The 12,561-nt window shown below is 60.6% G+C and overlaps 1 protein-coding gene across 1 annotated transcript in view; it reads right to left on the reverse strand.

The window, feature by feature from the left end:
- Window positions 1–327: 327 nt before the first annotated feature.
- The window catches only part of FIBCD1 (fibrinogen C domain containing 1), a 31,312-nt gene continuing 19,078 nt past the window's right edge, over window positions 328–12,561 (reverse strand). Inside the window, exons 5-7 of the mRNA XM_026514362.2 lie at window positions 5,656–5,752; window positions 1,094–1,273; window positions 328–587 (exon numbers count right to left, since the gene is read on the reverse strand). Of these exons, the coding sequence (XP_026370147.1) occupies window positions 328–587; window positions 1,094–1,273; window positions 5,656–5,752 (537 nt within the window). The remainder of the gene's footprint in view (window positions 588–1,093; window positions 1,274–5,655; window positions 5,753–12,561) is intronic.

The following is a 12,561-nucleotide window of genomic DNA, read 5'->3' on the forward strand; positions in this document are numbered from 1 at the left end:
CCCCCCAAGCACCAGGTGTTTGGACTGGCAAAGTAGAGGGGCGCCGGGGTGCTTGGCGGACTGCTGGCCAAGGGAAGTCAAGACGCGTAGCCCAGGAGCCAAAGTCTGGGCAGGGAGAATGTGGGGTTGTCCAGTGCGCCCTGCCCCACGTCAGCACAGGTAAAGTGGGGGGTGGGGACAGCACGGAGGTGCCCCCCCCCCAACGCGAGAGCAGGTCACCGGCGGGCGGGCAAGTGGGCGTCGGAGGAGATGCAGGGTGGGGTCGGGGCCGGGGAGGGGGCATGTGGGGGGGCGGGGCGGGGGGCGGGGCGCGGACGGCGCGCCCGTCTAGCGGTCCTCACGGACCGGCCGGATCTTCATCTCCGAGAACTTGAGCGAGTACTGCCAGCCCGTCCAGGAGGACCATTCGATGCCGTCGGCGTAGGACGCGTGCGCGCCGCGCAGGTACTGCCCGTTGAGGTTGGACGTGTGGCAGTTGCGGTACCACCAGGCTCCGCGGTAGAAGGCGGCGCAGTTGTTCTCCGAGTGGTCGCTGTCGCGGTCCTTGGTGGTGAACCTCATGCCGCTGTGCTTCAGGAGGGAGTCCCCTGCAAGGCGCGCGCACAGTGTGTATCCTGGGGACTCCCCGGACGTGCGTGCACACACGGACACAACGCCCCCCACATATCCACGCACGGTGTCTGCGTGGCTCGCATGCCCCCATGGGGCCACCTTGTGGTCCCCGGCTGTCCCTGGGTCCTGGCGGTCTCTGTCCCTCCTCCCACCTCTTTCATACACTCCCTTTCCTGATCCTGCCTCCACCTAAGAGAAACCCAGCCTAGAGGGGTGTGGCCACCACACTTTAGGGGTCCAGCAGAACCCAAGCCCCAGCTGTCCTGATTCCTGGCTCGGGGCTCACTTTGCTCATCTGCAGAATGGGTGAGCGATTTGGGTCCTGCTGTTTCATGCTGCTGGGATGAGGACCAGGTGGGACTCGAAGGTGGAGGCCGGGAGCACCAGACCTGGAGTTCCTCTGTCCTCCTGGGTGGGGACACTGGTGGGTGCCCACCCCCACCTCGCCCTTCCTTTTCCCTGCTGCGGCCCCGGGTCCTACCTGCCGTGCCCGAGTAGTCGGCCACGGTGAGTGGGTAGCCGTCTTCCTCGGGGTCCACGGAGAACAAGCCCACACCGAAGCTCCCGTAGCGGGCATAGGCTGTGCTGTTGTCAAAGTCCTCCAGATCCACGTGGAGCTCGTAGGTGGCCTGCGTGGTCAGGGCGTGGATCCTCCTGAGCCCTGGAGTGGGGGAGAGAACGGCCGAAGTTGGGTGGGGGGCTTACAAGGTGACCCCCCACAAGAGGGGACCGAGGAGACCCGAGAGCCAAGCTCACATGGTTGGTGACAGGAAGGTTTGCGCCGTCGGCCCTGGCAGGAAACAGGGCTGACGGTTTCTCGTGTTTGGTTTTCTCTGTTTGCTTTAAGTCAGGTTATGCTTTCTAAATGTTGGAGCGGAAGGTTAGTAGAAAGACTACAGGAGTCAGAAGGAACCTGGAAAATCTGGGTGAGGGGTGACAGCCCCCCTTATCCTCTCTCCCACTCTGGGCTCCAGCTGGAAGGGGTCTAGCCTCTGAGTCTTCACGCATTGCTGTTCCCTCTGCCTGGGACACTTTTCCCTACTCCACCAGGTTAGGTTCTGTTCGTCTTCAGGTCTCCCCTCAGGAAGGCTGCCTGGCCTCCCGTCTGGGTTGAGGACGTCTGTCCACCTGGGGGCTCCCCCTCTCGGTGTTTCTCATTCTGTGTCCCTGCTTCCTGTTTTCTGTCTGCCCCCTAGCGTGGAAACTCACTGAGAGCAACTCAACTGAACCCCAGCATCTGAGTGTGACTCCGTATACAATAGGCACTCAATAAATTCCGGCTTAGTGGCTGAGCAGTGGAAGGCGGGGTCTGAGTCTCCTGCTGCCTCCGGGGCCTGGCCCCCGCGCCCCATCGTCCCTCGCCCTCCCTCCCTCTCAAACACACTCGCTTTCAAGGTGCTTCCCTGCCAGTTTGATTACCTCTTGATTAAGAGGGCGTTTAATTAAAATTACAAGTTATCAGCATCGAGTGACATTTCATCAGCCTCTCCCTCCTGAGCTCCAGACCCCCCCGCAGGAGGGTCAGGGCATAGTACAAGCTAAGGGGCGGGAAGACCGTGCGGCCCCTTCTGTGCCCAGGCCAGAGGGAAGCCTCGGGCCCATGGTCCACATGCAGCGCTGGGGAGACTCTGCCGAGAGCGGAGTAACAGCAGTGCCCGCGGCAGACCTCGCCCAGCATCTCCCTAAAGCTCCCCCACCCCCCCCACCCCCGTCCTACTCTCCCAGGACCTGCCCAGGACCGGGCTTTGAGAGAAGGGTCTCGTCCCCCTGCCTCTCTCTGCTCCTCCCTGGGCTGGAGTTACAGAGCAAGCCACTCCCCCTCTGGGGGCCCCAACTCGCACCCCAGCTTGTGCACCTGCGTCGCAGGCCTCCCGGGGCCGAGGTGAGGGGCCACGAGGGCTTCGCACGCTGTAAAGGGCAGGCGGTGGACACGATGACAACTGCCCACCAGCTGGACGGCCCTCGCAAATGCCAGGCACTGTTCCGAGCACTTCTTGTGGCTTAATGAATCCAGGAGAATTAGAATGAGTCCAATTTAATTAAAGAATCCCTGTACAGCTCTTAGAACAGGGCCCGGCCTGCTGCACACATTATCCAGGTGTTCGCTGCGGCTGTCATGATCAACGAGGCAGGGGCCCTGTTATCGCTGCTCGATGGGTGAGGGTGCGGCACAGGGGTTGAAGGGACCGGCCCAGGCCACGCAGCTGGGGAGTGGCCGAGCTGGGATTTGAACCCAGGCAGACCTGCCCGGACTCCTTGCTCTTACCCAGTTCTTGTCCAGGACAAACAACCTGATTCAGGGATAGGGCAAGAGGGACACCAGCCCAGCAGGGATGCTGGAAGATTCCAGATTCCTTTCCCTCACTGAGTGGCTGCTGGTGCCCCAGGGCCCACCATTAGCACGCCACTCCTCTGGGCGAAGCCATCCCCGTGCCCACGAGGGGCCCCTGGCACGGTGCCCTGGAGGAGGGGCAGGGTGGGGGCGCTGGGGGTCCTCCTCTTCACCCTTCTTGCTGTGAAGGCCACCTCTCTCCCTCGCTCTCCCTCTCTCCTCACTTTCTGCATCTCTCCAACCCCCATTTCGCTGGGCCCCTGGATGGTGGGCTGAGATTGGACCCCATCACCATCAGAGTTGGAGAAAGAGGGAGCTGGTGGGTTAAAATGGAGAGGAAAAATATTAGGCCCCCAAACCTCATACCATCACCCTGACAAACTCCCAGATGGATTCAAGATCTGTATCTAATACAAACATTCAAAAAACATTTTTAAAAAAGGAGACATTTTTGTAAAACCAGAAGGGAAAAGGAGGGCCTAAAGCCCAGAGGATATGAAGGAAAAGCATGGCAAGAATTGGCTACATAAAAGTTTTAAATGTCTAGGAAATAAGCAATAATTTTACAAAAAAAAAAAAAAAAAGGCTGAAGGACAAACGACCGGGAGTAAATATATATCATGTGTACCTGACAAAGAATCAATAACCTTAATATATAAAGAGCTCCCATAACTCAATAGGAAAAGACAAAACACTGGATGAGAAGGTGGCAGGGGAGTGTGGAAAAGCAGAGGGAGGGAATGGCCAGGGGAGTTGAGGGCTGAGTTGACATTCTCCTCAGCGCTCCCGGTCTGCTAGGAGCTAATCAAGGCCCCGCTTAAATGCTTCCTCCCGCACTTTCCAGCACCTTCCGTGGCTGCTGATAGATTTCAATTAAGATGCGGTGAGTGGCGGAGTCACCAACACCGCTCCAAGGGGGCGGGCGGTGATGCGGAAACAGGGCCCCCACCTGGCCACCCTCTCCCTATCTTGACGCACCCACCCAGGTGGGGGGCGGGGGAAGGGTATTCCCACCTAGAAGCTCCTCTCCCCCGGCCCCTCCCCTGCTCTCACTCACACAGTTCAGTGTATAATGTAAAGCTTGGGAATCCTGCCCAGGCTTCCTCCACCCCAACACACACACACACCACTCATTCTGGGCCTCAGTTTCCTCACCCATAAAAGGGAAGGACAATGTCAGGGCCACCCACCCTCTGCGGGTGGGCGTGAGGTGTCAGGGCTGAAGTCTATAAAGTGGGCCGGGAGGTGCGAGCTAAGTAGAGACTTGGGGTAATAAAGTTCTGCGGCCGGTACCCGCCCCGTAACAGGGACACAGTGGAGGCCAGGACAGAGAGGGTTCTGCCCTCGTGGGTCCCAGGGTCGGGGAGACAGACATTAGGCAAATGACACTGCAGATCACCACCCAGGTGCCTCTGTGCCAGGGGCGAGGGGGCACCGACCCCGTCCCACCTCTGCAACTGACCCCATCTTTCCCCCAGACGTTCCCCTGAAACTCCTACAGGCCTGGGACCTTCCTGACCCCTACTTAGAGCCCGGCCCTCGGATGGCGCTCCCCACCAGCCACAAGCCTCACACCTTTGTTCTCACCTCCTTTCCCTCCTGCCCCAGCCCTGCTGGGGGGGCGTTCCCAGATACCCAGGCCCGGGGAAGCCAAAGTGGGGCCCGGGTATTGTGGGGTGTGTAAGGCCATTCCAACATGGTGGGTCAGTCCAACGCTGTGTGTTTTATTTTATTTTATAAGGTGTGTTTATTTAAGGCACACTCAACATGGGCCTCGAACTCACGGCCCCGGGATCAAGAGCTCCTCCGACTGAGCCAGCCAGGCACCCCCATTTTAATATGTGTTAAAAATGTAAATGGGGGTGACTGCTAATGGGGGCACAGGGCTTCTGTTTGGGGGTAGAGAAGACATTCTGGAAATAGGTAGGGGCGAGGGTTACACAACTCTGTGAATATACTAAAAAAAACCCCGAATGGTGGACTTTAAAACGGTGAATCATATATACATGTAAAAAAACCCCAAGCTCACCTCAAGTCCCAGCTACCTCCCACATACATGTAGGACCTCAGACCTGAGGTTTTTATGGACGCATGCTTCAGAACGAACTCAGGCAAGATACTCAAATTGTAAAACCCCGAGTGGATTTCAAGATAAATAGTAAGTAAATAAGGGCAATGTGAACACAGGCTTCGGAGCCCGTGTGCAACAGCTGTGAGAAACGTGCAACGTGTCACGGGGCCTCAGGAACCCCGGCCTCTCTTTCGGGAGTTACGCCCTTGGTGCCCCAAGCGCACACTGGGCATCGGCTGACCCCTGAATGCAGGGTATTTTGGGGGTCCCGGGCATCGGCTGACCCCTGAATGCAGGGTATTTTGGGGGTGTCGTGACCCTCCCTGTACTTGAAACTGAGCCCTGTCCCTGCCCCCTAACTCACTGGATCCAGGACGGCGACCAGGTCCCAGGGCGTCCCAATGGGGAAAAGCACACACCTCCAAGGGACCCCCTCGCACTGCCCGCATGTCCTTTGGCTTCCGGCTCCTTGACCTCATTCCCGCTGAATGCACCGATCACCTTCCCGTGCGCCCCTGTGAGCTGGCTCAGGGGCGTGAGACCCGGGGGCCCTGACTACCCAGGCGGGGAGGGCGTGCTCCCTGGGGCTGGGGTGCATGGAGACAGAGCAGCCGTGCCGGGCAGGGGTCACGGCTCTCACCTAGCCAGTGCTCCCCCGTGAGCTTGCCGAAGCCATCCCGGTAGGCGTCCCAGCCTCGGAAGAAGTTCACGGAGCCGTCCTCCCGGCGCTGAAACACCTGCAAAGGACAGAGAGGTGGCACCAACCACCCCAGGACCCCCAGCCCTGACGTGTGTTCCCTGCCCCACTCGGTCCCCGGGGCGGGCAGGGGCCTGGAGCAGAGCAGGGACTCAGGGGTCTCATGGTAGCCCCAGGTGGGATTGACCGAATGCCCCCAGGCCCCCCAAATGGCCCCCCAGGAAGGAATCTCGGTGGATGGGGCTGGAGAAAACGTGGCTTCCAGGCCCGCTTCTGCTGCCTTGCTGTGGGACCCTGGACTGGTCCCATCCTGGCTTGGGCCTCAGTTTCCCCACGGGTCCAATAAGAGGGGTGGGCAAGGGTCCTCATGTCTCTTCCCAGGTCAAAACAAAACTGAGCACAAATCCATTCTGGAGTTTTGAAGAACCCAGAGCACACACGCGCCCAGGCACAGCCTCCGTCTCTCAAAACCATTCTGAGTCACGCGCGCCCTCCCCCAGCATAAGAGGCCCCGGCGGAGATCAGTGGGGGCTTGGGGAACCAGAGCCCCAGCCACTTCCCGGGGAGTGGGGAGGAGTCCACAGCCCACAGGGGTGTGACTTGGGTACCAACAAGCAGCTGAGCGGCCCCTGTAACTCGTTTTAATAATATTCTTGAGTTGGGAGTCGGGAATCCCATCCGTTAAATTGCTTCGAAGTACCGCACGGGTCCAGGCCAGAGCTGCCGCGAGTATTCACAGGATCCGCTGACAACCCTGTTCCTGGCTCCCCTCCCCCCCCCCCCCCCCCCCCCCGCCAACTCTTTCTGCGTAACAAGCCTTTTCCTTGCTCACTTGCCGAGGCAGCACCCCCCCGCCCGCCTCCATCTGTACCCGCGTGTGGGGCGGTAGAGATTTGCTGCGGTGCCCGCGAGAGCCGCTGGTTTCATTACTAAGCAGCCTGATTTCAGTCGCCCGGAACCGCCCGGTGCATCGTCTGCGGTGAGCTTGGCCTCCCGCTCTGCATCTGTCCCCGGGGACCTGTCACTCACAGCCTTTGGGCAGCTCTGACGTCAGGGAGTGGCAGGGGGATGACACTTCCTTCTTCTTGCCCCACTATGGCAAAGCTGGCCGGGCCCTGACAGGTGCCAGTGCTCAGAAGGGACTGGCTGGGGAAGGAAATTCGATCAGGCTCGGAGAGATCTGAGAGGTGGTGGGCCGCGGTATTGACGGCCGGATTGGGACCCTGAGCACGTGCCCTTTGAAAGGCTTAATCCTGGCAGAAGCTCAGATGCTCCCCCGAGAAGTCTCGAGAAGGCAGCGGGCAGCGGGAGCCTGTTTCTGCCGGAGGGGGAGAGAGTCGGGGGCCCGGTGGGGGGTGACGGTTAGGACCAGGGCCCTGCCGCTTAGAGGCCAGCCATTACTCTGCTTCTCTGAGCCTCAGCTTCCTCGTCTATACCTGGGGGTCCCAGCAGCACCTCCCCCATGGGCCCTGGCGGTCCACTGAGAATATGCTCAGGGACTAGCATACAGCTGGTGCTCAATGCATGCCCGCTGCAGGAGAACAACAGCACTGAGCCCAGGCCTGGCCTTGGGTCTCCCCTCTGCCCCTCCCCCTCTGCCCCTCCCCCAGGAACACCCTGATGTTCCTTCCAGACTCAGGCCCGGAGACGTCCGGCAGCCCACCCCACTCCACCTTCATCCATTCAGATGTTCCACAGAGCATCTCCCTTAGGGCAGAGGGACACAGGGGACCCTCACCCAGATGGAACAGGACTGATCTAAGACGTGGGGAGAGTGGGTATGCCCAGCATAGCTAGCTTCTGGAAGGCAGTCCGGGTAGGGCCTAGTGGAAGGACAAGGTCCCTGCGACAGGTGCGGCCGTGTGGCCAGGGGACATCATCCCTCCCCTCTGGGCCTCGTGTATCCTCACCCACTGACAAGCCAGGCCGGCCTCCCAGGACTCCAGGGATGGGCAAAGGGCAGAGCTCTGGTCCTATTATCACCACCATTGTTAACTCTGCCTGTCACCATTGTTATGAAGTAGAATGGGGGTTGCGGTGCTGGGCTTCTGGGCGCGGGCAGGGCATAAGCCCTGGAAATGGAGGCGGACGGGCAGAGTGCCCAAGGTGGGCTGGTGTTGACAGCTGGCCACGGCAGATACTGGGGCTGAGTCCCTCCCCGAGCACCTTATTCACCGAACCCTTACCCTAACCCTCTTCTCTGTCCCCCTCGTCCTTACAGTGGACAGAAGCTCGGACACTGGCCAGAAGTCAGGGGGCCGTGAGCATGGAGTGGGCCGTCTGACCTCTCACGCCCTCAGCCAAAGGCCAGGCTGGACACCCACAGGCCAATGTTCTACCCCCCATGTCACTCTCATTTGCCACTGACCAGACCCGGGTGCCTCCCTGTCCCCCTGCCAGGCCTCTTATGCCGACAGCTGACCTCCAAACCCCGTTCTCAGCCCCTCTCTCCCCCTGCCCATAACAGTCAGGAGCCTGGCTGGGGCTCGGCCTGGGTGCACGATCCATGGGCTCGGGGGCCGCCGGGGCCTCCCTGCCTTTCTCTCCCCTCCGGGAAAGTACGCCTCAAGCACCCCCGTGTGGCAGACCCTCCCGATGAGACGGTTTCAGTGTGCACCGGCCTAGAAGCCACGGCGACCGTGTGCTACGTGAGTGCTCTCCCCTGGGGCTCATGAACCGTGAGCCACGCCGTGAACGGCCCAGACACCTCCATGACAACACTTTGCAGAAGTGGCGTTTGGACTTGATGACCATGACCCCAGGAAAGGCAGGTGACATCAGAACACCCACGCTCACGGGTGTTCGTATCGGGAACCCAAAACTTCCTAGAACGATACCCGCCCTTATGAAGACAGATGTGCTCGAATACTTTCTATCCTGTTCTACTCCATTCCACTCTGCTCGATTTAGAAAGCAACGTGGATCCCAAGTCATTACACTGATTTCGCCACCGGCCAAGAGATAAGAGCCGCAGTTCGAGGCCCCTGCTCTGGATGTTGCCGGCCTTTGCCATGGGCTGTCCTGATCCCCGGGCCGAGTGACCGAGTGAGCCCGGCCCCGGCCAAGACCTCAGACTCAATACCCTAGCCTCGCCCTCACGCCGATCGCTGCTCAACGTGGCCAGCAAGTTCCAAGTGCCCTCGAGGCCACAGACTGGCTGCCGGGTCTCCAACGTTCCCAGGAGTTTGCTTCCTCTGACTCCGAGGTCCAGGCTGAGCTGCAGCTGGACTTCAGGGACGCTGGCTGGACGGATGTCACCAAGCAGAAGGCCTTCAATTACAGAGCAAGGATCAGCCAGACGGGAAGACACGAAGAGGGAGCGAGCAAAGGATGGATGTATCCACTTCCTGGCCATTTGTCCCAACAGAACATGAATCCCCACTTAGGCCAAAAAAAAAGGGCAGAAAAAAGTAGAGAAACAAAAGAATTCCTTTTGAGGCTGAAATCTTCATGGGTCCGGCTCCTGGGGCGTCTCCCTCGGGTCCCAGCTGCAAAGTGACCCGTGCAGAACGCGAGCCGCCGCCCGGCCTCTCAAGCAGGTGGCACGTAGGAAGACAGAGCATGTTTTCTTGATGCAGATTCTCAAAAGCCAGTGCCTGCCGCCTGGCCTGTCTTCCAAGTACGCTTGGGGGCTCTGCCAAGGCAAGGCCGGGCCCACATGGTCCTGCAGATGGTGTCGGGCGGTTCCAAGGGAAGGAGCGGCTGCGTTCGGGGCGGTGGCAAGCGGGAGGGGGGCAGGGGGGCAGCAGAGTGGCCTATGGTCCTGTTTTTCAGCTTGGCTCCAGGGGCCTGTCTTGTGCTCCACGAGGTCCCATCTCTGCCGGGACGCCTTCCTTGGATGGGCCCTGTCTGCCTGGCTCCTTGTCTGCCGTGGTGCTAAGAGCCCGGGTCTTGTCCTGGGTGCCCGAGCCTGGTTCTGTGGTCTCCGCAGCACCGACTCCCAGGGAGGGAGGGCTTTGTGCTCCCATTGGCAGATAAGCAGGCCAAGGTGGCGAGGAGGGGCGACCTCTGCAGAACGGGGGCACCCCAAGGCTGAGGGGGCGTGCGTTGCTCCCCGGCCCTCAGCACGGCTGAGCTGGACCAGCCCCTCGGCTGGCACCCAGGACACCAAATGCCACTGGGACTCCGGCCGACAGGCAGGGTGGACACCTAAGTCTGGGCTTCTCGCTTTTGCGAAATGAAAAGCTTGCAGCTCCAGACGCCTGAGTGCTGTGCCTGGGCTCACGGGGTGACTCGGGCCCTCAGAAGGCTCACAGCCTCAGGAGAGGCGGACGCGTAAGCCAGCAGTCGCGGGGCTGGGCAGCTCCTTCTGTCCCTATGCCTATTTCCTCATCCGTAAAACGGGGGTCATAGCAGCTCCCACCCACATGGTAACGGTTCCAGACGCTGGCTGATACATGGTCGTCCGTGATGCTGACAATTGTTGGTACATTTGCTGGGAGCTCAGAGGATGTTGAGCCAGCTGCTGGGGTGGGCTCCAGGAGGGCTGCCCGGAGGAGGAGACGCTCAGCTGAACCGCATATTGAGCAGGGTCTTGGCAGGTGGTCAGAGAAGCCAAGAGATGGGGGCTGGGTGGGTCCAAACCCTGTGAGATGGGGAGGGGTGTCTCTGCCACTTTAGAAGGGTCCCAGGAGGCAGGATCTTGCACTTGCCCTAGACTCTGAGGAAGCTGCCGCAGAAATCGTTTATCATTTGCAGGCAGGATCCTGTTGGTTGTGCAGTTTTGGGGTCCACCGGCCCCCCAGACCTCCTGGACAGGCAATTCTGGGAGTGGGGGGGTGCTGCGGCCGAGGCGGATTCTTGTTTCTAAGAAACGAAGAACTTGGACGTGGGACGTAGCCCTCCAAAGGCGGCCGTGGGGAAGCTCTGCCTGCTTTCCCGGGAGGCAGTAGCCTCCTTCCTGGCCAGCTCTGGGCCGTGCCCCGGGACGCTCCCCGGGCTCGCTGGCAAGAGCACAGCGACAGAATGCCCCAGCGTTCGAATCGCAGCTCTGCCTCTCACAGGCCATGTGACCTCAGACAAGCCACGGACACTTTCCGAGCCTCAGTTTCCCTCTCTGTAAAGAGGCACCAGCAGCGATCCCTTCGCTACCCCTGCAGGGCCGCAGGGGAAATGCGCAATGAAGGAAAAGCGTAAACGGGGCGCACACAGTAGGTCTAACCAACGTCCCCTCCCTCTCCTTTAGACCCAGCTGCCAAGCCCAGAAGGAAGCGGGCCTCCTCCTTGTTTTTGACTGAAAATGGTACCCCCGGGCTTGGCGCCCCGCCGCGCTTCCCAGGCTTGGCAGTCAGCGCCTGCCGGCTCCTGGCAAAGCTGCCGGAGCTGCCATTTATCAAACGCTGAGCTACCGGGCTGAGCGTCCGCGTGTACTACCCCGTTTTACGTTAAAAGTTTACAAAATCCAAACTGCTCTGCACGGAGGCAAGCTTTCCCCGAGTGGGTCGGCGGAGGGGACGCGGGGCGGGTCACCTCGCTCATGTATTAGGGTGCGCGGCCCCTAAGGACTCCCCAGGGTAGTGGGGAGTCGGTGTCGAGCCGGGCTGAGGCTCGGGGACACCGTGGCCCACCGACGTCACGGCAGGTCCCCCTGCCACCACAGCCTGTGCGACAAGGACGGGCTGAAGCCTCAGCCCACGCAGGGAGGAGGGTCCCACAGCCCTGCTGTCCAGCCTTCCTGGCTGGGGCGGCCCAGGAAGCTTTTCATCTCTCCCCGAGCCTGATCCCACCGCCAGGCTGGGCTCTGCTTCGTGGTGGCTCCTTTGATGTTTTGCAAGCGAGGGAAGGGTTTTCCTCCCTGCCTGGGGAGCTCAGGTGGGGAGGGGACAGTTTCTCTCACAGCGAAGCCAATTAGCAGCATGTCTGAGCTGCTGACCTCGCACGACAGTAGAGCGCCTGGCAGAGCGCGGAACGGGGTTTGGGCCTCTCGGCTCGTGGCGCGGGGAGCAGGCGGCTGTGCGGTGAATCCCAGTGGGGCCGCAGAGCAGGATCGATCCTATCACGGTTCCTGCGGCAGGAGATGTCGAGTTGGACCTGATTTCGGTGACCCTGGCGGTAATCATGCAAAGGCGAGGGAAGGGGTGGGCCAAGAGGCCTGGTGGCAGCAAGGCCATGGGCAGATGTCGGTGGGGGCAAGGCTGTGCCTCGGGGCAGAGAGGCAGGCAAGTTGTGGGGTGCGGGTCCGTCAGCTGACGCCCAGCTGGCCCTTCCTTCTGACCACCCAAAACCCACACCAGGCCCCGGGCATGGCCACCCCATTTCCCAGGCCCTGCAAGGTGGCCAACCCAAGATACAAGGGCCAAACTAGTGACTGGATGAGGAAGGGGGTGCCGCAAGAGGGGATGTGACCTCCCAGTCTCACACGGCCGGCGGGGAGGTGAGCCGGAAACAGCCCGCTCGCTCCCACGCATCGCCTTCCAAATGAGGAAACCTGGCCTCTGTTTTGAGGAGTCTTCCCTTTAAACGCAATGCTTGGCTGCAAGATCCCACAGGAGCGAGCCAGGTGCCTCTGTTCGCAGGGACTCCCCAAGGCTCCGCGTGGACCGCTGCTCCCCCTGCGCCCCCCTCACTGGGGAAGAGCTTGTGAAGGATTCTGACTCTCTCCCCACGTGAACGGTTCTCTGTCAGCCTCACCGAGCAGATGAAAAAGTGAGGCTCAGTGAGGTGACGTGTCATTGCCAAAAGGGCCAGCGGCCACTCATGTGACAAGCGACAGCAGGTGGACAGGTAACTGCTTGGTCACACCTGTAACAAGGATGGAGCATGACGGCTGGGCCCTAGTGGTCAGAGAGGCCTCCCAAAGACATGGCAGCCAAGTCAGGCCCCTCACCCAGAATCACAGGTCAGCAGGAC

The sequence above is a fragment of the Ursus arctos genome, unplaced genomic scaffold (assembly GCF_023065955.2).
Source record: "Ursus arctos isolate Adak ecotype North America unplaced genomic scaffold, UrsArc2.0 scaffold_18, whole genome shotgun sequence".
In the NCBI taxonomy this organism is placed as follows: domain Eukaryota; kingdom Metazoa; phylum Chordata; class Mammalia; order Carnivora; family Ursidae; genus Ursus; species Ursus arctos.